We start from the raw sequence: 25,202 nt of genomic DNA, 5'->3' as shown, positions 1-25,202 counted from the left end.
TAATTTGCAACAAATGTAAATATAAGAAATAAGGTATCATTTTTGGATGTCTATCGGGATATAGATACGGGTTGGTACGTGGTCAAATCTTCCATAAAGCCCTTCGGGCTTTATGGGATTTGATCACGTGACCAACCCGTATCTATATCCCGATAGACATCCAAAAATGATACCTTATTTCTTAAATATCTCGCGAAATCATGAAATTCCTAAGTCGTCTGATGACGTGTCGAGGCTGACTACGTCACATCGGCGCTTGCAGCTGTGATCAGAATAAACATGTGGACTTCAGTGATATATCTCGGAATTTAACTCGTTTACAACCAGCGTGGACAGAAATCAGCATAGGATTCAACTGAACAAGGTAGGATTTATCTGTACTTCCCCTAGATATTGTTTTATTATTGTTGGATGGAACGAAAGCGAAGTGAATTTCCTCGGCTTTGATTTTGTTTACTTGTTTACATTTGTTTTTCATGTATTTTTGAGTTCAAACATCAGTTTGGTGACTCAGTCAGGCAAAGTAATTGTTCTGCGTTTCGCTAGTTTTGATCATAAAGAGCATTGAGGCTCATTGTAGCTTTTAACTGGTCTCATATCGCGATAATATTAGATCGCATTTCCTCCATGTTCAAAGTGCACAATAAAAAGTCCATGGCCAAACACTGTATGTGCTAGCACTACAAAGATTACTGTGAGGATGTGGAATGATAATATGATGGTTATAGACAAGATTGTAATGTTGTTTAAGTAAATCGAAGTGTGTTATTTTATACAGCCTTCTTTTATGAAGATCTAATTAATTTTATTTAAGACAAAGTGTGTTCAAACTGAATTTCCACACATTTTAAAGAATAAACATTTGATTATGCCTGTTGTAATATCACTGAAATTGAAACCGACATTAATATGACCAATAATAGAGTAATGTTTCATTTTCATGTTATCTTTAACACAATAGCTTGCTAACTATGACACATTATTCATTTTCAGGGTTACTTAGGCAGTAGATGGTCCACTGAAAACACTTGTTGGGATGTTGATAAAAAGTAGGTACTATATAAATATTTCTTTTACTCACTAACTTCAACTTCATGTATAGTGTGTTGTTTTTTAATATCATATTGATAATGATACTAATGAAACCTATTATAATAATTTGCATTGATATCTATTGAAATGAAATTTGAAATTGATATATATTCATCATTTCAGGTATTGGTTTTCTTATCAACTGGACTACCTCCTAATATCAAAAAGACAGAAGAGAAGAACATGTAGTGTGCAAGAAGAATTGTCAATTCCATAAATTCCACTTTATGACTGAAAAATGCTAAAAATCAGAAAACACTAGTCTTGTTGAACAGTTTGTCACAGTAAAGTAAAATCTATAGTATTTGTAAAGTTGATTATTAAAATAAATTCTTGATAATATTGATATATTGTTTCTTATTGCTTTCTTTAATTAGTTCTAAAATATCAATTATGATTACAAGTAAACCTGATTATACATTAAAAGAATTTATTCACCAGCATAGTAACATATCTTATTATGAAACATAAATGTGTAAATTACAAACTCAACACTTACACCCCCCTCCCCCCCCCCCAAATAAAGGCAACTGATGAAATTGTTTTTTCCCAATTTCAACAATTTTGTAATAATGATTGGTGTGAACAGAAACAACATTTTAACATTATTTTAGTGAAATTCACAGCGTTTAATTATTTTAAGACTGAAAATTAAAATCATGATCTTAGTCAGTGTTGCGTTTGAATTTCACGCAAATGACGCTAAAAGTATAATGGGTCAGATAAAATGCAGTAGTGCAAGGGCATACACTTGATCAAATATATTGAAAATTTCCATGTCTTACCATTGAATCCCCATTATATCAAAAAGTGCTGGGAGCTGTATGAAATCGCTACGCATTTCATATAAATAAGCGTTAACTGCGGGAAATCCCTGTAAATTGCTGTTAATACACTGTTTACATTGAATTTAATAATTGTTCTTACTTGAATATTTTAAGCTCCCAGCACTTTTCGAAATTTTGAAGGTTCATTTTACAAGTTAGAAACAGAAATAACTATATTTGTTTATGTTATGCCCTTGCACTTTGCATTTTTTCGTATTATTCCTGGTTCATCTATTTTTAGCAGTATCACGTGACAGGGTATTCCCAAGAGACTCAAAAATTGCTCATGCGAAAACAAATTATTTAATTTGTATAATCGATAAAATATCACTTTGTTAAACAAGTTTTTGGAGTAGAATACCAAGATTGTTCAAAGGCTAACATTTTATGTGATAAATATCGCTATTTTTTTATGGACGCCCTTAACATAGCTGAGTATTTAAAGTGAGCGTTGCACAATTTACAAATTACTTAAGTCTCATATACCATACTTTTTCATAAACAAGTAATCCAGAAGTTGTCCACACTCCAGATTTAGCTTCCTAACAGTTTTGACAACTTTACGAGGTTTTCCGCCATCTTTGTACTTTCATATTAGGCGCGCGGACTAAAAATAGCCGATATATGAAGCTTGGATATTTTTGGAAAATAAAAAAAGTTCGCTTAGGTATCATTGTATTAATGGTAACTGTATCGATCCAAATATCGTCAAAATAAATACTGTGATGCACCGGTGGATCGTCCCATCCCTAACTAAAACCATACTAAACTTGTTAGTTATTAAAAGGCGAATTGTTCAGTACAATGTACAAGCAGTGACGTGAAACTTACGTATTGTGTGAGGAGGCAATCCAGTAGTGGGCGAGAGGGTGTGCCATGTCCTGATATACCTTGTCATACTGAGTGTCCCAAACCTGGTTGTCTTTAGAAAATAAATAATCCTCAAACTGGAACAAAGAGGGAACCCATTAAAAACAACTGAAATATTACAGTACCCTTTGAGAACTCCAATAAAGTTGGACATTTGCACTCCCATTACCCCCCCCCCCCACCCCCTTTCCAAAAAAAATTATATAACTTGACAAAAATTAACAAAAACATGTGAGAAAATTACAATGTAGTATTTTTCCATTCAATTAACTGAAACAACTGTACAGGTGTTCTTATTGTACATGTACATGAGGAAAATAAAACATCACGATACAGAAAATGTATTCTAACCTCCATGTCTGTGAAGTACACATTTCCTCTGTGCCTCATGGGGTCCTCAAGGAATTTCACCATTAAGTTTTTCACATTACCCATGTTTTCTGCAACTTTTTCCTACAAATCAACAATTCATAATAAAAAGTCTACCATACTGAACATTTCAATTAAAAAAAAAATCAACAAGGGCACGCGAACGGAGCATCCCTTCGCGACATGACTTGTTGTAGGGGGAAATGCATCATTTAGGAAAATACATGTAAATTTTACAGATCAAATTTTATCAGATCAAAATAAATATGACACAAGTATTTCTGAAAACCACTTTGAATTCATAATATTTATTTCATCCTAATCCCAAAGGTTTGTGGTGTATAATTTTGGTGGGGGGGGGGGGGGGGGTTACATGTACGTGGTTGCACAGTTTTCCTATTCCTAGCAGAAACTCAACGCATGTACACATATGCTTTAAAGTTAAATAATTTTGATTCATTAAGTGACATTCATTTTTATAGAAGCATACATAAACGATCCGTATATATTATGGAATGTTGCTGAAGATCTAGCGATCTGTAGTATTGACTAGTTGCTTGTGGTATGTCAACCCATAGCTATTATCAAATTAAATATGAAACAATCTTCGCGTGATAAATGTACGATATCTGTCAATGTCTCCTCTGAATTTTGGACTAGTTCTATTGAAAGTAATACAGGAAAATTTGTCCGAAAGTCGACTGCTTGTTTCAATGTCAATCGCATGACTTTAATTTCTTGCCCGCTTCAATTTTTACCTATGGGCAATCTTCTAACCCTCCAATACTACAAAACATTTGGGTTTTTTTTTTTACCTTTAGAGGATTAAAATCCCAAAAATATCAAGTTGTTGATTTGAACTGCATACGGAAGCTATTTACTTAACGTTGAACATAAAATTACTGGAAATGTCTATTATCAAGTCGTACGTAAAATTCATGTTTTAACTTCGCTTTTTTACGATAATTAAAAAAAATATTGAATCAATTGACTTGAAAATCAATAGGGTTTGTCCTTTTACCATGCCAATGATGAATATTCCTTCGAGGGTTTTCTTGGAATTTTGCTAAAGAGCTGACAATGGAAACACATACATACATACACAAACACGCACAGGAGCGATGCTATATCCCCCTCGCAACAAGTTGCGTGAGGGGATCAAAAACTCTTGAGAAATAAACGCTAACACACAATTTCTTCATAAGAAATAAACGGAAAATTGGATGTAACTGAGAAAATACAGATTTTAATAGTGGAATTTATACCTTTTGTTCTTCTAAAAGGAATTTTTTAAACTCCTCTGGCATGATGATTCTGAAATATCAGACATACAAATTCAAACATCAAATTCAATGTAATTTTCATGAAAGCTTGAATGTGAAGCAGTCTTATTGGAACTACTTTTCTTTAACTGAATGATAAAACCACATTCTTAGATGGTTTTAAAGGGGCATGGTCACGATTTTGGTCAAAATTATTTTTCCCATTTTAATATTAACAATGCTTCAAAAAGGTATTTTTAATAGGCAACCAAAATTTGAGTGTCATTTGGTGAGTTATAAGCGAGTTACAGGGCTTGAAATTCTTCGGTATGTAAACAAAGCATTTGTGTACATTTTGAATGCTGATTTAAAATCTAAAACGAATGTGTTATATGTTAGGAACTGTGTATCTATGCTTAAAATATATAAAAAGATAGACAAATAAGTCGGAAAAAGATTTTTTACTGGTAAATTGAACCTATGTAAACAAAACAGCGCACATGTTTGTGTTACATGACAAAGAATTGTGAGCCCTGTATCTTGCTAATAACTCTACGAATGACTCTTAAATTTTATTTGATCATTAGAAATGCATTTCTAAAGCATTGTAAATAATAAAAACATAAAAATAGAATTTGACCAAAATCATGACCATGCTCCTTTAACAGGATATAAAAGTAGCTGGCATTGCAGAAAAATGGTAATGTAATTTTATTTCTGTACAGAATTGTAACTTTACAACTTGTATGAAAACAGAAATGTAAGAATTTAACAGTTCATATTCATCAATTTAAAATTATGAACACAAAGTAAGTGGCTACCGATTTGAAATGAATATATATTGAAAAAATATGAAATGATTTTATGAATGATTGAAATTTCAACAAAAGCCTAAGATTCTGAAGCCAGTTGATCCTGGTTAAACTTCTACAAAACTGAACTTAAACATGCAGTTCCATCAAACACTGGAACAACATGGTTATCTGTGGTAACTTTACTGCTTCCGAGACCTTGACATCAATTAGTTAACAAAATTACCTGCCTACATCATGCACTACATCTCTGAATTCTCATTACCTTTCACCACTGTTCTCACCACAGTAATCGACAACATAATTTGTAATAATCTAAAAGAAAAAAAAGAAGATAATTTTCACTCCGAATTTCCAACTGTTTATCAGTATGAACATAAATTTAAAGGTATTATTATAGATAAACTATATGTATTACAATGTACAAGTATTATGCACTTTATGTTACATAATCAAATTAACATGGGTTACAATTTGAAATATTTAATCATACTTAAAGCTGACAACTCTTATATAAAATTTGCATGAAAATTTAGTTTTAATTTTCCAAGAACAGTTATTCTATAACAAGTGCCCATTATTGTATTCTTTAAATAGCTTGGTAAAGATGACCATTAAACAGATCCCTTACCTCGGGGACGTGTACGAGTTTGTGAAACAAAGATGCGAATCCTTCATAGGAAAGCTGATCATCATTTCTGGAAACTTCCTACAAATTCAAAGAAACCAACTAGAAATGTTATACCATGAGTATCAGTATGAAGTTTGAACTATTTAATCTTCTTCCTATTCCATTTGTGTGCCTGGCTCCAATGTTGAGCATTTTTTGGACATGAATAATTTATCATAATACATGTATTAATAATGCAAGGTATATAATATTAATCACAATATAAATTATAATTATCATCAGCAATGTCATGGAGAAAACTACAAATTGGTCACCCAGAACACAGCCAAAGTATAACTCAACAGATCTAACTTACTTTAGTCAATTTTACTTGTAGGAAACACTGCATTACTTTTTTACTCTAAACAAAAGTATCCCATCCCCAATGGACACAGTTCCATCGACAAAATAACATACAGAGTTGCTTATTTTTGTCAATGTGAGCTTGCATAGCCTCCACTCCTCTTTCCTTTCCCACCCCACCCCTCTCAATCCAACCTATACAATGTTTGTTGAACATCCCTTTCAACACTGTCCGAGAAGAGCTGTTAATTCAGACCATTATTGATTGCTATTGAATATCTCAATTTGGAGGCTATAATTTTACTATACCAACATCTATTTTTTAATGAAGGGCCAGAAAAGAAGGATCAAGTTTCTTGCACAGCAATTTTAAAATGTTGGCAAACCAATTATTTTACCACAGGAGCAAACAGGAGACCTTGTTGTTAGCCATGCTTATATGATGAGTGGAATAGCCAACATCAGACACCCATGGTCCTTAATTCCCACATACTCACCTGAAATTTTTCCCGTAATTTATTAGTTGTTGTTTTGTAGTTTATTCTTGGCATCCACGCCTTGACATTTTTCAGGGTAACCCTATAATGATAAATACATTTTTATTTAAATAAGCAGACAGTACCGGTATACTGAATTTGATATTCAAACAGATTTATGACTTCTTAGCTACTAGTACTAGTGTTTGGAATTAGTATTCTCCAATGTACACACTGAAAGACTCCGGAAAACTATGATGACTTATGAGTTCTGCATATAAGTTTGAGCCATGATCAATACTGCTAATTTGGAATGTCTGACATTAGCTGGTACAATTACTTTTTATATTATTATTTTATATCAAATTAATTCTGCATGTTGATAAGTCAAGACATGAGTGATTTCCTCCTTTAAGTAAAAGTGGACAAGGTTTTCGACATTTACATTTATCACTGCTAAGTGAGAACAATGCCACCATCTTGTAAGTGCCCTCCACTTTAGTTTTATATGCACCTCACAACTTCAGCAGTAAACCGGGCCTCTGTATATATGGGCTTTCTTAAGGGTACTTGATGCAAAGATTTTAAATGTGTACTTCTAATCTTCTACATAGTATTATTATTATAGTTTGTACAGTCTAAAATTGTTGTACTTTCACGTAGCTGAGAACTTAGTTCTGTACAAAGATGATGGGGACTTACGCATCAGCTCCCTGTTTCTCCATGAGGTAAAATTCTCGCCGCAGCCATCTGAAACGACAATATCCAAACATAAGTTTTAATTCTTATGATTACCCTTAAAAAAAAAACCAACAGCTATATGATAACAAAAAAGCTTTGGAGCTAGTACAAAACATGTAATACCCTTAATGTTATAATTTTTCAAAAAAATTCCTTGAGAATGAATTATCTCTACCTCCATTTATTCTATACAAAGGACATGGTATGTACCCTCTTTCTCTTTTTGTGGTACAGTTGTACCAGTATTTATGGTAGTTTTCTTCTCAGTATTTTTATCTTTCATTAATACAATTCTCTCTCTCTCTCTTCTCTCTCTCTCTCCTCTCTCTCTCTCTCTCTCTCTCTCTCTCTCTCTCTCTCTCTTATACACCTCTCACCTCTCCAGCTGAAGCTGATATGGAGCCTCTTTAGCACTTCTCTCCAGCTTCTGGAGCCCCAACTTCCAGATCTGGAACTCATCTGCATTTACAGCTGTGAAAAAAATTGATATATTAATACAACAATCAAAATACACTGTACAATATGAAGTCATTATTCATTAACAATTGATTACCGTAACTACTTTACGATTGTACTCAACCAAAGTGTCACAAATATCACAAATATGGTTTGTCAGATTATCCACCTAACCAAATTGAATTTTAATGTTTCAGAGTTGTAATCAAAAGCTGATATCTAGTAGATGTCTCAGTTGCAAATGATTGATACATGTACCAGTACATTGTATTTAGATTTGTTAACGAAGTTTTATCTCAATTAACCTCTATGTGTTCAATGCATCAATGTTTGTATTCATGCATTTAGAATTTAGAATAGATATATATTACATGTCTGCAATGGAAAGTTTTTCACCTCTATATCTTTTATCACCCAATAGTAATAGTACAAGTAAAGACCCATATCAAAGCCTGGTTTGAACCCAAAACTTGTAACATAATTTTAAATGTCTCGTGTTGATTTTCCAACCAGGATGCCATCATGGGTGGTTAACCCTAAATTTCTGCCTTTGATGGTCTGATCCAAAACAACACAAAACCTGAGAAATGAACTTTTAATGCCTTTCGATTACAAAATTCTACTGGCCAAAGGAAGGAAATCTAATCTAGCTGGTGGAGACTGAGAGGTCTTCAATGACAACATGACATGTAATTGCAATCCCAATCACTATTTTCCAAGCCCAAAAATTATTATAAAAAAAAAGAAAAGAAGAAAAAAGATCTTTTTTCACAGCTTTTAATCTCCTGTTTCATGATTATAACACCCTAATCGACCAATTGTTTGGTAAGAGCAGCTGCAAAATCATTACCCAGAATTAGCTTTCATTACAGCATCATAACATTAGAAAATTGAAAGCATAATTGTCACCCACTGGGACCCACATATTTATCCTGTCCTGTTAGAACTACACAAATTTTGTGAGTGCTCTCCAGAAATCTAGGCCACAAGGTGCATTTTTTATTTTATCTCCAATAGACAATCCATAGTTAAGCCAGAAAATCTACCAGAAATCAATAATCCTCCAATATCCGGCAATCAATACTGCCGTCTATAGCATCAATGAAAGACATCACATTCCAATGCTACTGGGTTCCAAACTTTGTTGAATTATGCCTCTAGGCATTAAAGACCACAATGTCCATGCATGCACAGTAACTGGTTAATTTGGATTCACCATCAATCTTTATGGCTAGACTTCAAAAATTTCCATAGTAAATACCTCTGACTCACAAAATCTTTTTTTGTGTGTGTGTGTGGTTGGGGGGGGGGGGGTGCAGATGAGGGACTGAGGGTTGATGTAGGTAGACTGTTCTCCTGGCTCCCTCACCTTTTTTTAAAATTCAAAATTTATCAATGTCCTATATGACACAGGATATATAATGATAATATCTATTAATAGTTACTGACTTGTTGTTATGTATTTTTACCCTGTTTTTTTTTTAAATTCAAAATCTTATCGATGACATTATAACCTACAGCATATCAACCTTACAACAAACATGCATATCAATTTGTATGTGTAACAGGTGTACTCAAGTTCACATTCTAGTATGCACATCTATATAATATGCAAACAAGAAGCATCTCCTTTTTAAAGTGGGAAACTTTATCAAAGTCAAGCAAATATGTATGTCACATTGTTTTTCCTCTAACAGGATTTCAATTATCATTAAATTCTTCAAATGCTTTCTTGTTTAAATAGAGTCATATCAATTACATCTCTGTTAAAACTATGTCAAACTTGTCGCATCTAGACAAGAGGCATCTTAAATTCTCTTGACAGAGCAATGTGATCCCGACAGTAGCTGCATGCAGTTGAATCGACATTTAAATATTTTCTCAAAGCAAATTATTCCGACAAGGTACATGGAAGTAAATTTTTCTCGTAAATTTCCTATTTTTGCTTCCTGGTTTCTGTACTTTTCACACACACACACACACACACATAAAAAAAAAATGGGCAGTTTGACACAAATTTGGCAGATCACAACCTGTTGTCAGTTTGTCTCTAGAGCATGCCTAGATATATTTCTGTTTTATCTTATTAATAATGATACAGCAAATACAACTATCTCATACTGAAGTGTCCCCGTACAGAGAACCCAGATAAACCTTGTACACAGGGAAGATCCATCAAAAGACCAACTTAATATTGTTTCTTGTTTGTTACCTGTATGCACATTTATTGACCAAGATTTCTGCACTGTAAAACATTGCATTTCTAAGTTAGTGCAGAAGTCTGATATCAAAGCAATTTTCCCCCCTCTGCCTTTCTGCCCAATGATACATGTGCATCTATGATAAATTTCCTAAAAACATCAAAGCCAGGTGGAACATTGCTGCTAAGTAAACTTCTTTTGATGATAAAGTGAAGGTCTGTTTAGTCTAAGTATCATTGCACTTTGATGACTTATAAGACCATATACATAATGTAAACATGGGGTGACATGAAATCTTCTATTGTAAAATTTATCTTCAATATTTGACAGTATTAAGAGCTAGACTTGACAATTTTAATGGGCAGAGTAATTACTGATGATAAATTCATATTGCCATAAGTCTGATCTAGGTTCTGTTTTAAATAATAATCAACAAACAAAAAATATTTCCCATTCACTGACATACAAATGTAATTATTATAATAACTTGGGTGTCCTTCCCTTTGGATTTTTGCTGAAACTAGGTCAAATGATTTTCTATCCCCTTGAGTGAAGGAAAACTGGGTCACTAGTAATAAAGTATTAGGACTGCCAGTTGTGGCCCTGGAGACTTGCCTTCACTAGATTCCAGAGGAAATTTTCAATAGAAATGCAAACTCAAAATGTCATCTTTCAGGAAATTAGTCGTGGTTTTATGCAAATGACATATATATTGTGACCTTCATTCACAACTAACAACATATGCATGTGACACAATTCTGCACATTTAAATCCCTGTGGTTGTCTTTTTTTTAGCTCAGTAAAATGAAATTTTATTAAAACTCAACAACTACCACATCTGACATGATATAAATTCTAAAATCAATACGATTACGGGTAAAATGATAGTCATTCATAATCATGCACTCATCCTGGAATTGAACAATGACATGCACTTGAGTCTAAATTGACTCTTTTTGGTCAGAAACTGTTTTCAATAACAGAAAAAAAATAATCATAAACATCATAGAACTTTCACAATGGTAATTTCTCTAAACCCAATAGTCTCCGTTAGTTATCTAGCAGATAATCTTCTGGATAACTAAAAGCTATCAGAGGCCACACAATAATCATTAGCATTTAACAATCCCTGCTGCCAAACGCCAAGCCTATCCTAGCCCTGCTTAGTAACAGTGCAGCCAATGTGAGGATGGACCACACTAATAGAACAGTCCCTGAACAGTTGCCACCAACTCATGTGTCAGTTTCCTGTGACATTTATCACATCATTCTACAAGGTCACACTTTGTCACATATGCATATTGCAACAAAATACAGTTTCCTTATGACTGGGTGTTCACTTCATGCAATGCATACAAATGAAATGACACACAAAAATTAAATATTCCAAAAGCTATAATATTTCAATAGTTTATTTTGCTTTATCATCAATGTAGTTCATGTGTAAATTATTTGAGGAAAGCTTTGGAAGGTGGAAGGGGGAAGGGGGAAAGGAGGGGGGATGGGAGGGGGTGGGGGAGGGGGGAGAGTGAATAAAAACAAGCTAAAGGATTAGTTAAGAACTGAAAACAAAAAATTTATAAGTTTTGATAAATATGATTATGGTGGCGACTTACCAGCAACAGACAAAGTTTTGAGTTTAAAGTCGTTTCCATACAAAATGACAAAGCAGACGGACGGGTCATATTTCCTGGCTTCCTCTGGCCAGCGGTCAAAGTCTTTACTGTTCTTTCCATCTCTCACTTCACGAACTTCTCGAAGGTTCACTGAAAAAAAAAAAAAAATTCTCTTAAAAGACCATGTTTTTATATTGGTTTCTTCTTTCTGTACATTGCAAGTGCTCCTGAACATAGAGATAGTGAGGTTGTTTTTTCCTCGAGACATTTGTTTGGCACTAAATATTATTGGGGGGGGGGGGGGGGGGGGGTGGGGAAGAGTGTAGGGTTTGGGTCAAAATGTGGACAGACATATCTTTGGATGGACAGTCCTTTCTTACAAATGGGAATGAACTTTTAAAATATCTGTACACTTCAATTAGATCAAAGATGTGATGAGGTATTTTGCATATAAAAATTATGTCAATTTTTAATGTCATTGGTTATGGGTTCTGACCCTGCTGTCACAAAATTTTTCAAATGATTCAACTCGGTCCTCAACTCAACTACTTTATATAGAAAAGTGCATTCATCTGAGTTCAAAACTCAGACTTGAGGCTGAGTATTGACTTGAGGAAAGTTGGGGACATTGGAGTCAAATATATTTGTGTATTACTACATTACTCAACATTAAATACCATTACATTTTAAGCTGATCAACATGAAATTGCAATACTTTTAATAATTCAACTTTACAGACTACTAACATGACTTAAGAAATTTTCAAGAAGTTCCTTTTAAATTTGTCAGATTACACTTGGTAACTGTCAAAATATTTTACAGAGTGCCACTTAAAATGTTTGTGAATTATTTGCAGTTGATAGTATATCCCACATTCGGCATACCTTTGGTAACAAATTACAATGCATGAACTGGTAATTCCTTACCAGAAAAACCCCACACATTTTAATTTTATTTCGCTATTACAATTCTTTACAGTTTGGAATGGGTTTTAATATGTGTTCATGGAGGTGAGAAAATAACTCATCATAAAACTAGCAACTCTTTATCAACCAACCCCCTCCATTTTTGAATTTTTAATCAAATTTTAAAAACAAATTCAAACTGATGAAAAATTGTTAAAGAAGCATTATTAAATTTAATGGAAAGTTAAAGAAAATCTTTTGACTTTTTATGATTCATTATGTGGACTTAGTCACGTATATATATAGTGAACGGCAAATGTTACATACTGTATGCATGCATCTGAAGCCAAATGGAAAGCATACATCAAACCCAAGTTTTGGTGGTCCATGCAGACAACTGTCATCATATAGACCCATCCATCAGTTCACACCCTACTTTAACTAATTAAAACTTTAGATAATAAATGCACATCTAATTAAGACGGACTGTCTTGTTCCAGCTAAAAGAATGTCTAGTTTTTTTAATTCTCAAATTCTGTACACGATAAGTTTAATAACGTAGATGTACCAGTTAGAACGGCCATCGAGTTACCGGTTTTCACACAAGCCCAGCTGGTACTTATTGTGAAGCATTCAGGCATCTTCTGAATCATTTATAATAGTGTAATAAAAGTACATTGTACACATGTGACACAATTTTGACAGCTGTGGATTGGATGAGGCACAGATTCTTTAAAACTGGGTGCGGAAGGGTAAAAAAAATTATGTGATTTATATCAAAAACTTAATTTACTGTACATATTCCGAGGGTTTCAATGTTTACATAGTATTGTCTGTACAAAGTCTGGTGGGTCTATTGCACTGGATACCAATTACAGTAATAATAAAATGATCCCCAAAAAGTATCTGATGGCCATGAAATTTCTACCAGTAAGTACCATGAGTACATCATGTAATGTATTATGTAACATGCTATTTGATTGCAGATCTTTTTTATTTTATATATGCATAGACTTTTTTCCTAAGACACTCTAACATTTTGGTTCAATGATATTTTAATCAAGATCTTAATTCATCTTTATTTTTGGTACTTTTACATCCACAAAAATTAAACTAGTTTTGATAGCTATCATTACCAAATTGTTACAAATATAAACTGGGTTGGAGCTCCGGGCAGTTAAGGCTTTTTATAAAGGCTCTGAGGTTGTGAGCAGTATGATGTATACTAGCTTTTATTACCAATGAATATGGGTTAATCAAGAGTCATCATGAACAATGTCAAATTCAAAACAAACACACTGAACCGATATATCTATATATATATATAAGTGTAAAAATTTTCAAATGAAACATGTGAAAAGCATCAAATTCTTTCCACAAGACATCAGGAAGAGATGGTGGGGTTTATGGGGTTTTCCAATACTCTCTGTGATTTTGTTAATTTTAAGCAGAAAGAAGTTTAATACTTTTAATTTATGAGATTCTCTCACAACAATTATTCCAACTGAAATATCTGTCCTTTAATTTCCCTTTTTGCCCGAGATGCCAATGCATCTTATGAGCCCCAATTGATATGGGACTTTTCTTACCACCAGGACACAGAGAGAATATTTGACAATAACAGTTGAGAATCAACCAGGGTGCACTTCATATAAACATCCCTTGACCCTTTCATTATCTTTGATGTACATGAAACATACTTGTACATGTATTTGGGGGCTAGTGGCAGTGTTAAAGAGGGAGGGGAGCAGATTTCGTCATAATAAACCATTGTTGTATCAAATTGGTTTTCCTCACTACAAACCAAATAGCATTGATTTTTGATAACTGGTCATCAAGCTTCAGATGCAAGCACAGCGAAAATAGAAAGTTGTGTAATAGCATGCATTATCAAGAGCTAAGGGACGAGTCATGTAAATGCAAGGACTGGCCAACATATTTCTTCAAATTTTCCACATTGTTCAATGATGACTCAAAAGAAAATACAATCAGAGAGAAAAAAGTTGACTCGTTTTGTTCAGCTGTAGTTATTCTGTGAACACAATTACACTTGTATGCATGCAATGATAATATAAAATACACGATATATAAGTGTAAATCACCAATAAAGCATTGTTGTACTTTGAGCAGCAGGTTTTGTGATACAAGGAAAAAGCAGAAAAAACTCACGCGTTCCATCGGGTTTAGAACCCATCGCCCGAATCCACACCAGTTGCCTGGTCTCCAACTTGACCTGCATCGTTTTCCTCTCAGGTTTCCTTTTGGAGAAAAAGATGGTGACAACCAGACCTCTTTCGAGGACACGGAATATCTCAACTTCAGACGCCATGGTGGACATCTTTCACTTTTGTTACAACGTTCTTCAATAAATTTCGAAGTTACACGGGTAACTTAACAGATACATACGACATATCACTCCAGTGTTTTCCTAAATATTCTGGGTTGCTTGTCTAATTAATATCATAGACACAAAGAGGAAGTTTATTAACCCACCATGATTGTCAGTTTTACCCCTTTTTTGCTTCAACCATGTTGACGAGCAACAATCTTCCGGGAATCTGAGATCTTGAACAAAGGGCGGTAATTCAAGTGCATAGTGCAATTCGGAACACCTCGGCTGTCATTATCTTAACTAGCTAATCTATCAGAAGTATAGGCTTTTGAAGTGTTAGTGATTTAGTTCCAACAAAAACACATAAATGATAATAACAAAAGGAAGTATTGATCTCTACTTATTTTTTATTGTACTAGAACATACTTATATTTCTTTTTTCAATACGTTATACAAATAAGTCATAATAAAGTAATTAAACATGACCTATAAATAATTAGGCTTGCGCAACCAAATGCATATGACCAATTTAATTATTCTAGTCACGTTCAACAGAAAATGATATTCTTTTCTTTTTTTTGTACTTTCGAAATTGAGTTTCTTAAAATTCATTTTCACCCATATATTATCTCACTGAATCTCCATGAAATATAATTAAAGGAGGGTATCATAAACAAATTGCTACAATGAAACATACAATTCATATTACCTGTATTAAAAAATATCCAACAAAATGAACACAAAAGTTTTCAAAAAATCTGTTGAATTCAGGAATATTTTGAAAACATCAGTTGATAGAGAAAATCAACTGCACTTCGATGACAACTTTTGATGATTATACTTATTGTCAGAACTAAAAAGGCTCAAGTCTGTTCATTATTCATATATGTATACTGTTATGACAGATATACATGTAACTATGACATACTAAAAATTATTGGTATGTATTTCCCTATTATTCTCTGAAAAAAAGTATTAAATTTGAGATGTTGAATGATTGAAAATAATTTTAATTAAATGAGTTAAAAATGTTTTCTCATGAAGTGTATCAAGTTTATATAAGAATTGTCCGATTCTTTTGTTACATGTATTACAGCAATTCAAAAATACCCTTTTGCGCATGAAAAATTTGCATATTCATGAACCATTTTGAATTCAAAATAGAAAAAAGTAATCTATTCAAACACTCTTTATAGTAATTTATGGGTACAGCATATTTGTATTGTACGAGTGAAAAAAGATGCATATTAAAAACAGAGTTCATGATAGGAAAAAGAACATTTCCAACAAGAAATAAAACTCAAATTATAAAAAAAACAAACCATTGCAGATGAATTTGCATTTTATTGCATTTCTTATGTGTTAATTGTATTTATTATGAAAAGATGGAGGGTATGGAATTTCCAATCACAACAAGATAAAAATCAACAAATGATCCTCCATTGAAGGCATGTTTAAAAAATGAACCTAAGTAAAAACAACTGCAACTCACAGAGTATATATATAACTGATAATATGTTCATAGTACATGAATGTCCTGCCTACTGGCACATTTTTATTTCAACATAGAAACAGCATGTAGCTTTACACAATTCCATATTGATAATAAATTTTTGGTGTCAAAATACATTTATCTTTTATTTCCCATTTTCCTTAGTCAAATAAAGTTTGGTAAAAATACCTTTTACACTTTTTACACCTTTCATATAAAAGAGTAAAGTCAATGTAGCAAGAAAGGTCAAGGTTAAATTTAATGTCAAGGTTGAACAGCTCTCCAATATAGCTTGGCATGAAGTTTTATTTAAAAAAAAAATCACGAAAAGTGTCCTAGAAACTAATCTAAATATGAAATAAGAAAAAGTAAAGCCAATGTCCAATGTCATATATGTATTTTCATATTATGTCTTATTGAAATAAAATCCACAATTCATTTGGATTAGAGCTGTTTTCTGTTCTAAATGAAAGGGTGACAGAGAGAGAGAAGACAGATGGATGCAGGACAGACATGACAGACACTAAAACACCATATACCAGGCCATAAACACGACCAGGAATAATCATCAAAATGTTTAAAACATCACAGAGTCAGTTTACTAAGTTCACTGGCCGGACTTTGCATCTTTCAATGCTTGTGATAAGACACTTATCATTTTTGTCAATTTTTCTTCATGTGGAAGCGATTCAATTTCTGATTTTTCTGTTTCCTCCGGTAGCTGAATATCCAATGTGACCGTCTGAAAACGAAAATAGATTAGATATTATGAGTTGTCTAATAAAAAAGAAATATAATAAATATATCAACCCATTTACAAAATGGGTATCATGAAGTGTGTACTCCAGCAAGCAAGTTCAAATTAAAATGGTACTACATGTATTAAATTTAGAACATTTATACAATGTTCATTAAGAGCACATATTGCATATCTTCATGAATTTTTTTTATCTATTGTTTCATTACTTATATAAAGAAATTACTCAAATTTACTATGCAATGACAATAAACCTGACTCCAACTGTATACTCTCTTTTTAAAGATAAATAACGACATTATTTTCTGTACGGCTAATGACAATCCTTGTCACACTGCACATCGGGCTATGTTGTATTAATATTACAAAGATCAAGATAAAAATAAACACTAAGTGTTAAGTTCATCTGATAATCTGTACCGGGCATCAAGACTTGTTCATTGAGTCTCTGTCATTATGATAAATCCATTCTGTATAACGGTAATATATTCTAATATTTACATTTGCAAATATGTTTCCTTATACGAACCTATAGAATAACGCAAATGTTAGATTCTGTATGAACTTTTTCATGACGTCACAATAATCATAGCAAGCACTTATCGCTTCACAGCTTGGATTATGGTATACATTAAATATTTGGTAAATTTAACAGTTCTGAACGATTTGTCTTATAAGGAATAAACAGTATTGTTAAAAAGTTCATTGGGATATGAAGTTGGTTGGTACGTGATCAAATGTACTGAGAAGCCCTTTGGGCTTCACAGGATTTGATCACGTGACCAACCAACTTCATATCCCAGGGTACTTTTTAAATTGCTAATACACTATGTTTGGTGATATTGATTCAGAAAACCAAAGGTTGTGGTCTGGAACATAATGTCATATTCAGTAATACTGGTAGCACTGAAATGGAAAAATGAGAGGCACAGAATAATAACTGTGAAGGAGTTAATTTCTTACATTTCTTTTTTGTTTGACATTGAAACTGTAAGCTCTGCTGTGGCTGTTACTGTGCACTGGACTTCCATCCAGGGACATCAGAATTTCTCCAGGTTTGGCTCTCCGGGCGCCTGCTGGGGTCAAAGGGACCCTGTAATAGATACCGGTAGTTGCATTTAGAACATTTGGGAAATCAATGGACGTTTCAAATTTTATACATTTTAAAATTTTGCTTGTTGGTAAATAGATCTGAAGCTAAAAATTTGCTGTTCTATAAATATCAAACTAGACATGGCAAAGAGACATTTTGAATGTTGAACAGAAAATCTTAATAAAATTAGATATGTAAAACCACTCCTCTACGATTAGCTATACAAGATCTAACAACATCCTGTACAGCAACTTCCCAAGTCAAAGGTTTCTGATCCGCTCTGCTACACATAAACCCTTGACTGAATAGGCAGAGTTTGACGGGGTTAGAAACCTCGCACGCTGGTTGTTGTCATACAAGTTTGCATGATCCAATAAGAAACGTTGTTTCAATAATGATGTTAATTATGAATTGATCAATGTTGAACCGTTGTCAAATAAATTTGAGACGGACAAGTAAGTATTTGACTTACTGATATCGGTTTTTAGTCCGAGTGAATCCATATTTTCTACGAATTAGATTTTGTTCATGGGAGCAGCCATATTGATATACTGTTTCTGTTTATAAAGCATTCTCTGATTGGTCAGAACAAGAGGTCACAAAAGTTTAAAAATGAGTATTCTCACTAGATGGCGTAATCGTTAACCCGCATATGTGTTGTCTTTTCGGTCAAGGGTTTATGTAGAGCAGAGCGGATCAGAAACCCTTGACTTGGGAAGATGCCTGTACAGGGGCATCTCAGAACCACCTTAGCCAATGAAATCAATGCTGTCAAAGTTTGAATAAAAGTGTTTCTTTATCAACAATCCTTTTGTGTAATTTACACAATAAAACATGTTCAAATCAACAATAAACCGAAATCCCCAAAGTGCTTCATGAACCCGGTAGTTAACAAAGTCATGGCAAAGTGCATGTGTTGATTCAAAGTTAGTGTTATTGTTGTTTGCATGATGCATGGCAAAATACCAGATAGTATGGATATCATACACAACCTTGGCAGGAAAAGACGACCGAGCATTAGAGTTGCAAGTGATAAAGCTATCAAACTATTTTAAGACTTTTTAATTGAAGCTTGAATCTGAAATATTTATGTTTATTCATACTTAAAAGGTTGCGCTGGGAGCCTGGGATGACTTCGCATCGGATGTTGTTAAATCTTGTATTGCATATCATAGAGAAGTGGTTTTACAAGTACATGTATCTCCGATCCTCAGCAATGTTTGATAACTCTAAATTATCCGGAATTTGTTTATTTGTACCATAAATCTGCCTTTTATAAATAAAAGTTTAATAAACCTTGAAGTGTTAGTATTATGCAAATCCATTCAAAGAACTGCTTGGCTTAGTGGATCTGCGGAGACCTACTATTCTACATTGAGGTAAAGGGATTCGAGCCACTGGTACAACCGTTTTTTTTTCCTAAGTTGATCTCAATTTGTGTAAGCTATTTATTCAATTATATTTATCGTGGCCAAAGTTGCAATAACTTCATAAAAAGCATGGATACCATCAAAAAATGTCTTTTTAATTTTATTTAATTAATAAAGTTTGAAGGATAAATAATATTTTTATGATGAAAAAAACCCTTTGAGGCTGAGGATCAGAAAAACGTAATTAGATTGCCAAACAGATATTTTTAAACAAATCATTTTTTAAAGAAATCAAAATGACATTGCAAAATTTAAGTTAATCCCAAACATTAACCAATTCAATTTTTTAAAGCTTTTTTATTTCCTTTTACCTTGGATCAAATTTGGGGGTGACTAGTGGTGTGTTTGACCATCCTGCATCAGCCAAAGTACGATTTGCTGGGGTCTGAAATTTTTTCTGTGCTGATCCCAAGATTCGACTGTATTCAAAAAATACACATGTACATGTATACATAAATACACAGTAAAAATGGAAAAATCCCCACAAAACATCAACAGCTCATTTTCAATTTACCATTATACAAGTTTTTTTTTTTTATAAAATGACACCAAATCCTAATATGTGTACATTACAATTATACAAAATCGTAATTTTACTGAGAGACAGTTATTAAACAGAGCTTTCTGAAACATAATAAACTTAATTCTACAGCTACATGCAGCACTGAATTTTCAAAATATATTTTATCAAGCATTACCATATATTGGGAAATTCATTATCATTCTGAATGGTTTTTCAGGGTTTTCCTTGTTAACCATTAATTTTTTAAAAATAGTAATCAAAAAATAGATATGACTGGTACCTTTTGAATGGCATGCTTGGGGATGGGGGAGGCATACACTTTTTGACAGATGCAAATCTCTTATATCCTGAATCTGGTATGGGTTTCTAAAAATTGACAATATACAAAGTCCAATAAAAAACTAGAGACAAAGAGAATCAAAAAATGCAAAAATAAATCAAAATCTGCAAAATTTTACCTTATTTGTTCTGTTAGCATTCTCTGTGAATACATCATCTTCCATGATGGTATCTTGAACACTCAGATGTGATGTTTTAGCTCGGGAACTACAAAATTGTCAAAGCATAATGAACAAATAATTTTAGAAAGGAACAAAACAAAGCGTTTCCCCTATGACATGCAGGAGAACCCTACATCTAGTAGAGAACCAGAAAAAAATGATTCTATTCCTAATTTTCTATGTAACTAAAAAAATAAACTTTGGAAGTAAATTTTCTCTTCTTGCACTGTCTACTGTTAGGTTTTGTGTGAACTGTCTTATATTCATAAACTCACAATGATCATTGAATGATGAATGCTATTGTGATCATCAAGTTGCTTTATCTCATTTAAGTAAAAAAAAACACAAAAAAAAACACTTTAAATTCATGTATAGCCAGAGCACATAGATTTTCCCTGGTATCCATACATCCCTCAACCGTTTGGTATAAAAATACAAACTGCAATCTTGGATTAATTTGTTTACTCCTTGAATTGGACAAAAAATAAGACATTATTGTCTGCAATGACTTACAAATGTCTTCTGAGATTTGCAGGAACATCAGGAAAAAGCTCATCTTCCTCCTCAACTTCTGCATCATCGGTGTCAACATTTTCTTTTTCTATTTCAGTTTCACATTCTGCTATTTTTGCTAGGAGTAAAAAGTAATTTTAAAGTTAATACCAATCAAAAAAGAAAATCATACTGTATACAAATTTTAAGTTTATCATTCTTTAAATTTTGTAGATATTAAAGGAAATGTAACATCATAAAGTTAGATGTGTTTTATTTACACTTTGAATATTGATTACCATTTTTATAAAAGTTTAAAACATGAATATTAGGAAATTTTAATTCATCCAAAAATTGATAACTTAACACTTGGCATTAAATATTCTATTCAAATATAAATAAAACATCAATCTCCGACATTCCAATTCTATCGAATAAAAAGAGAAAAAACTTACAAATACAATACAGTTTAAAAAAAAAATCAATATGTGATTATCTAAATTCAAATAAACAGATTTATAAAGCTTGCATGATACCTGCATAGTCCAGTAGTGTCATTTCCAGAACCTGAAATTGAACCAATCACAATTCATCGTTATTTTGTGAAATATTTCAATTGGTTGTCTTACGGGACATTCAGTCCATACAAAACATGACCGCAATTAACCATCATGTAATAAGATACATGCATTTTAGAGCACAAACATGCTTTTCCAGATATGTATTGGGAGATTTTAATGAAAATACTTTTTTAAGTACCTATTCAAATGAATTTTAAAAAATGCTGATCATGTGTAAAATTTTTGAATGAAATAGCAGAAAATTTAAGTAAAAGGCATTAAATCAATAGCTACTGTAACCATATAAATGTATATACTTATATCATAAACTGAGTTGTATATACCGAGTTGTATATGATGTATATACTTATATAAACTGAGTTTAGAGAGTAAACTGCCCCAACCCAGTTTACATTCATATAACTTGGGTCGCTCTTGAATTCTTTTCTCAAATTTACACGAATAGTTTACATATACTTACTGTTTTTCCAAGATTGAGTTTTTCTGTTTGATGTAGTGATCTTAGTTGATGGAATAGATTTGACCGAATCTGCTCAAACTTCTGTAATTTACGTTCAACTGTAACAAAAAGACCAAACATCCCACAGTTACATTATATCCTCGTGCAATGAAAAAATATCATTTAAGATAAAAAATAAGCAATCCGATAAAGATAAGTGGGTTGTCAAATTGCAGATAGACAACATGATTAGAAATATTTATGTATAACTATTGATTTAAATCCTTTACCCCTTGTGTCAAAGTCTTGAAGATAAGTCTCTAACTTTTCTCGCTCTGCTTTATTGGAGATTTCCAAGTCATTGCCATCAGACACCCTTGATGTTTTTCTAGTTTTGGCAGCTCTTGTCACTTTCCGTCGTGGCATTTCTTGAAAAAGATGATGGATTGGGGAATAATCATACATGTTTTAAGGTAATGGGAGTTCTTTTTTCTATGCTTGAAAATGAATTATATTTATATCAAATGAGAAAATGACCCCAAAGAATGTTTGCATTATACTGAAATATACATGATGCTTATTTCAATTAGACAATGCATTTCAAAACCATCTACTTTTTGCAAACGAAAGTTATGAAATTAATCCACAAAGTGTGCATATTTATTTGTTCAATATTATGGAAACGTACTTTTTCTCTGAAACTATCTATAAAGAGCACATGTATATGTTTTAATTTCGATCAAAACATTGAAACATTCGAAATAAATGTCATTCTATCAAACATAAACAAGTTATAAAAAGGCATTCAGCGAGATATCAATGCCTGATTCAAAGCTTATACGCTAAAAATGTAAATCTAACAGGTTTTTTAAATAATGTACATTTGTAATTATTGACATTTAAGATGATTTTGAACACTTACTCAAGTTGTTAGAGATCCCGCTTTCATTTGAATTTTTCCATGTGAATCATATGGTAGTAATTGCAACCAAACACTACATAACAAAAAACGTTTGTAAGACTTTAAGAAAAAGTCACGTGACCCATATATAAAATTCAGCTATAGACGATCACTTTACTCCGGAAGTGATTTAACTAAAAGTACTGATAAGAGATCTTGCTTAAATTTATATAACAGCTACCTCATTATTACCGGGGGTAAATTTGCACGTTAAAGAATATTTTTAAAAAGTATAATTTTGATATATTTTTTTAATTTGCCATTAAAAATGCGTCAAAACACAAGGGAATAGTTCCTGTATTTCAAATGATGTGGAATGCGAATTGTTCATGTCTGAAATTGAATTTACAGTTAACTTAAGTTTTATCATAAAAATATGGGGTTTTTTATATGCATGCTTGTTACGGGCGTGTTTGTCTGGTTCGTACCACACACATACCAACACATCCCATTTTCAACGAGAGTTATCCTTCATTGTAACATTTAACATTTTTTGCTTTTGCTTGTTATGCGTGGAATTCATATATATATATTGTTTTTAAAAAAGGGGGGAGGGGTGAAGAGAACACATATAAAAAAGAATATGCTTATCATTTGTCAATGTTGCCTGCAATCATACAGTTTGTTATTGTGCTATATACATGTATAATAATCGAAAGTTGGTGCATGGTTTTCTCCAGAATGACAATGCTTTTAAATTACAGTTCCAGTCGAAAATTAACAGCAAAACTATTTTTGGTGATAAAACTTGGATACATATATATGGCTTTAGACTACATTAAATCTGAATTATTTCACAGTCACTTTATCTTACAAGCCCCCCCCCCCCCCCCAAAAAAAAAAAAACCAAACAACAAAAAAACCCACCAACAACAACAACAAAAAATCCAACAACAACAACAACCCTAAAAACGAAAAAAAAAACCAACAACAAAAAATAAACCGTCAATTTCCTTATCATTTTTTTTTTAATTTCTGATCAAATTGCAAGATTGCTAAGATACAAAACTGTAGTTATCATAACAAATGGGAAACATACATTGATTAGATACGTATAAAACAAACTCACTCCCAATAGATTTGACAAAAAGATAGCTCTGTGGTTTTCTGGCTGTTTTTTTATAACGAAGGTTTTTATTTCGCTGATGCTGTTTGTTTTTTATTATTTACTATTGTAATATAGCAACATTGGCGATTTTCCTCCGTACAGCCAAGGCATTGCTTTTAAAAAAGCCAGGCTAAAATTTTAAAAGGGGCATGGTCATGATGTTGGTCAAATTTTAATTGTTTACATTGCTTTTAGCTGCTTGGTCCGATTCTACATCACTTTGTGTGAACGCTTTAAAACAATGATTATGTGAAGTATGTACACGATGGTTATGTTAAGTATGTGTAATGTAATAAACATTGCAGTAGTTTTCCCGGTAAATTGAGCCATATTTCAATAAAAAAAAAATGACGTACAAAATTTGTTCATTAAAATTTGCCAATGACTTCGAGCGGAAATGTTGTAATACGGCTTTGACATCGCTATTAAATAAAGGTCATATTGTTTTGGCAAATCAAAAATAAACCTGTTTACATTCTGTTCACGAATATTTGTGCTTTGTTTACAATCGATGCATAACATGCGAGTGTAATAAATCTATAATCATTCGGGGACGATACCAAACGATTTTTCTATTTATTCCCATGATGCAATTTAATTTGTTTTGTTTTGTTGTTTTTTTTGCCCGTAAAGAAATTATTTTATTTTCTTTGAATATTTCTAACTTTGATAGGAGACAGGAGACCGATCCTGCTTGTGTAAATAGGCAAAAGTCTATAACTTTCAAAGATAATTGGTTTGTATGGGAAATTATTTGATGACATATAAAAGCCAAAAATTCGGACCATACTGCTTTTAGTAATGCATTTCTAATGGTCAACCAAAATTTGAGTATCAGTCGTAGAGTTATAAGCAAGATACAGGACTCACAGACCGCAACATCAGAACTAGGCC

At 32.6% G+C, this 25,202-nt stretch overlaps 2 protein-coding genes across 9 annotated transcripts in view; both read right to left on the bottom strand.

The window, feature by feature from the left end:
* LOC128187187 (1-phosphatidylinositol 4,5-bisphosphate phosphodiesterase gamma-1-like) overlaps positions 1–15,164 on the bottom strand; it is a 34,939-nt gene extending 19,775 nt beyond the window's left edge. For all 8 annotated transcript variants that reach the window (XM_052857452.1, XM_052857451.1, XM_052857450.1 and 5 more), the window contains exons 1-10: positions 14,770–15,164; positions 11,696–11,845; positions 7,800–7,893; positions 7,384–7,431; positions 6,703–6,784; positions 5,864–5,941; positions 5,498–5,547; positions 4,424–4,472; positions 3,141–3,242; positions 2,751–2,866 (exon numbers count right to left, since the gene is read on the bottom strand). In XM_052857452.1, coding sequence (XP_052713412.1) covers positions 2,751–2,866; positions 3,141–3,242; positions 4,424–4,472; positions 5,498–5,547; positions 5,864–5,941; positions 6,703–6,784; positions 7,384–7,431; positions 7,800–7,893; positions 11,696–11,845; positions 14,770–14,938 — 938 coding nt within the window. In that variant the 5' untranslated portion in view covers positions 14,939–15,164. The remainder of the gene's footprint in view (positions 1–2,750; positions 2,867–3,140; positions 3,243–4,423; positions 4,473–5,497; positions 5,548–5,863; positions 5,942–6,702; positions 6,785–7,383; positions 7,432–7,799; positions 7,894–11,695; positions 11,846–14,769) is intronic.
* A 155-nt stretch (positions 15,165–15,319) lies between these two features.
* On the bottom strand, positions 15,320–23,251 carry LOC128190116 (borealin-like). The gene is made up of 10 exons (XM_052862027.1): positions 23,162–23,251; positions 22,530–22,667; positions 22,261–22,358; positions 21,756–21,786; positions 21,241–21,358; positions 20,686–20,773; positions 20,508–20,593; positions 20,016–20,123; positions 18,145–18,274; positions 15,320–17,166 (listed from the first exon to the last, which is right to left on the bottom strand). The coding sequence occupies exons 2-10, from the start codon at positions 22,663–22,665 to the stop codon at positions 17,032–17,034; spliced, it is 930 nt and encodes a 309-aa protein (XP_052717987.1). The 5' UTR covers positions 22,666–22,667; positions 23,162–23,251; the 3' UTR covers positions 15,320–17,031.
* Between the last annotated feature and the right edge of the window lie 1,951 nt (positions 23,252–25,202).

This window comes from Crassostrea angulata, chromosome 6 (genome assembly GCF_025612915.1).
Source record: "Crassostrea angulata isolate pt1a10 chromosome 6, ASM2561291v2, whole genome shotgun sequence".
In the NCBI taxonomy this organism is placed as follows: Eukaryota; Metazoa; Mollusca; class Bivalvia; order Ostreida; family Ostreidae; genus Magallana; species Magallana angulata.
Note: the sequence above shows the minus strand (reverse complement) of the source record. Positions and strands in the feature narration are given on the sequence as shown.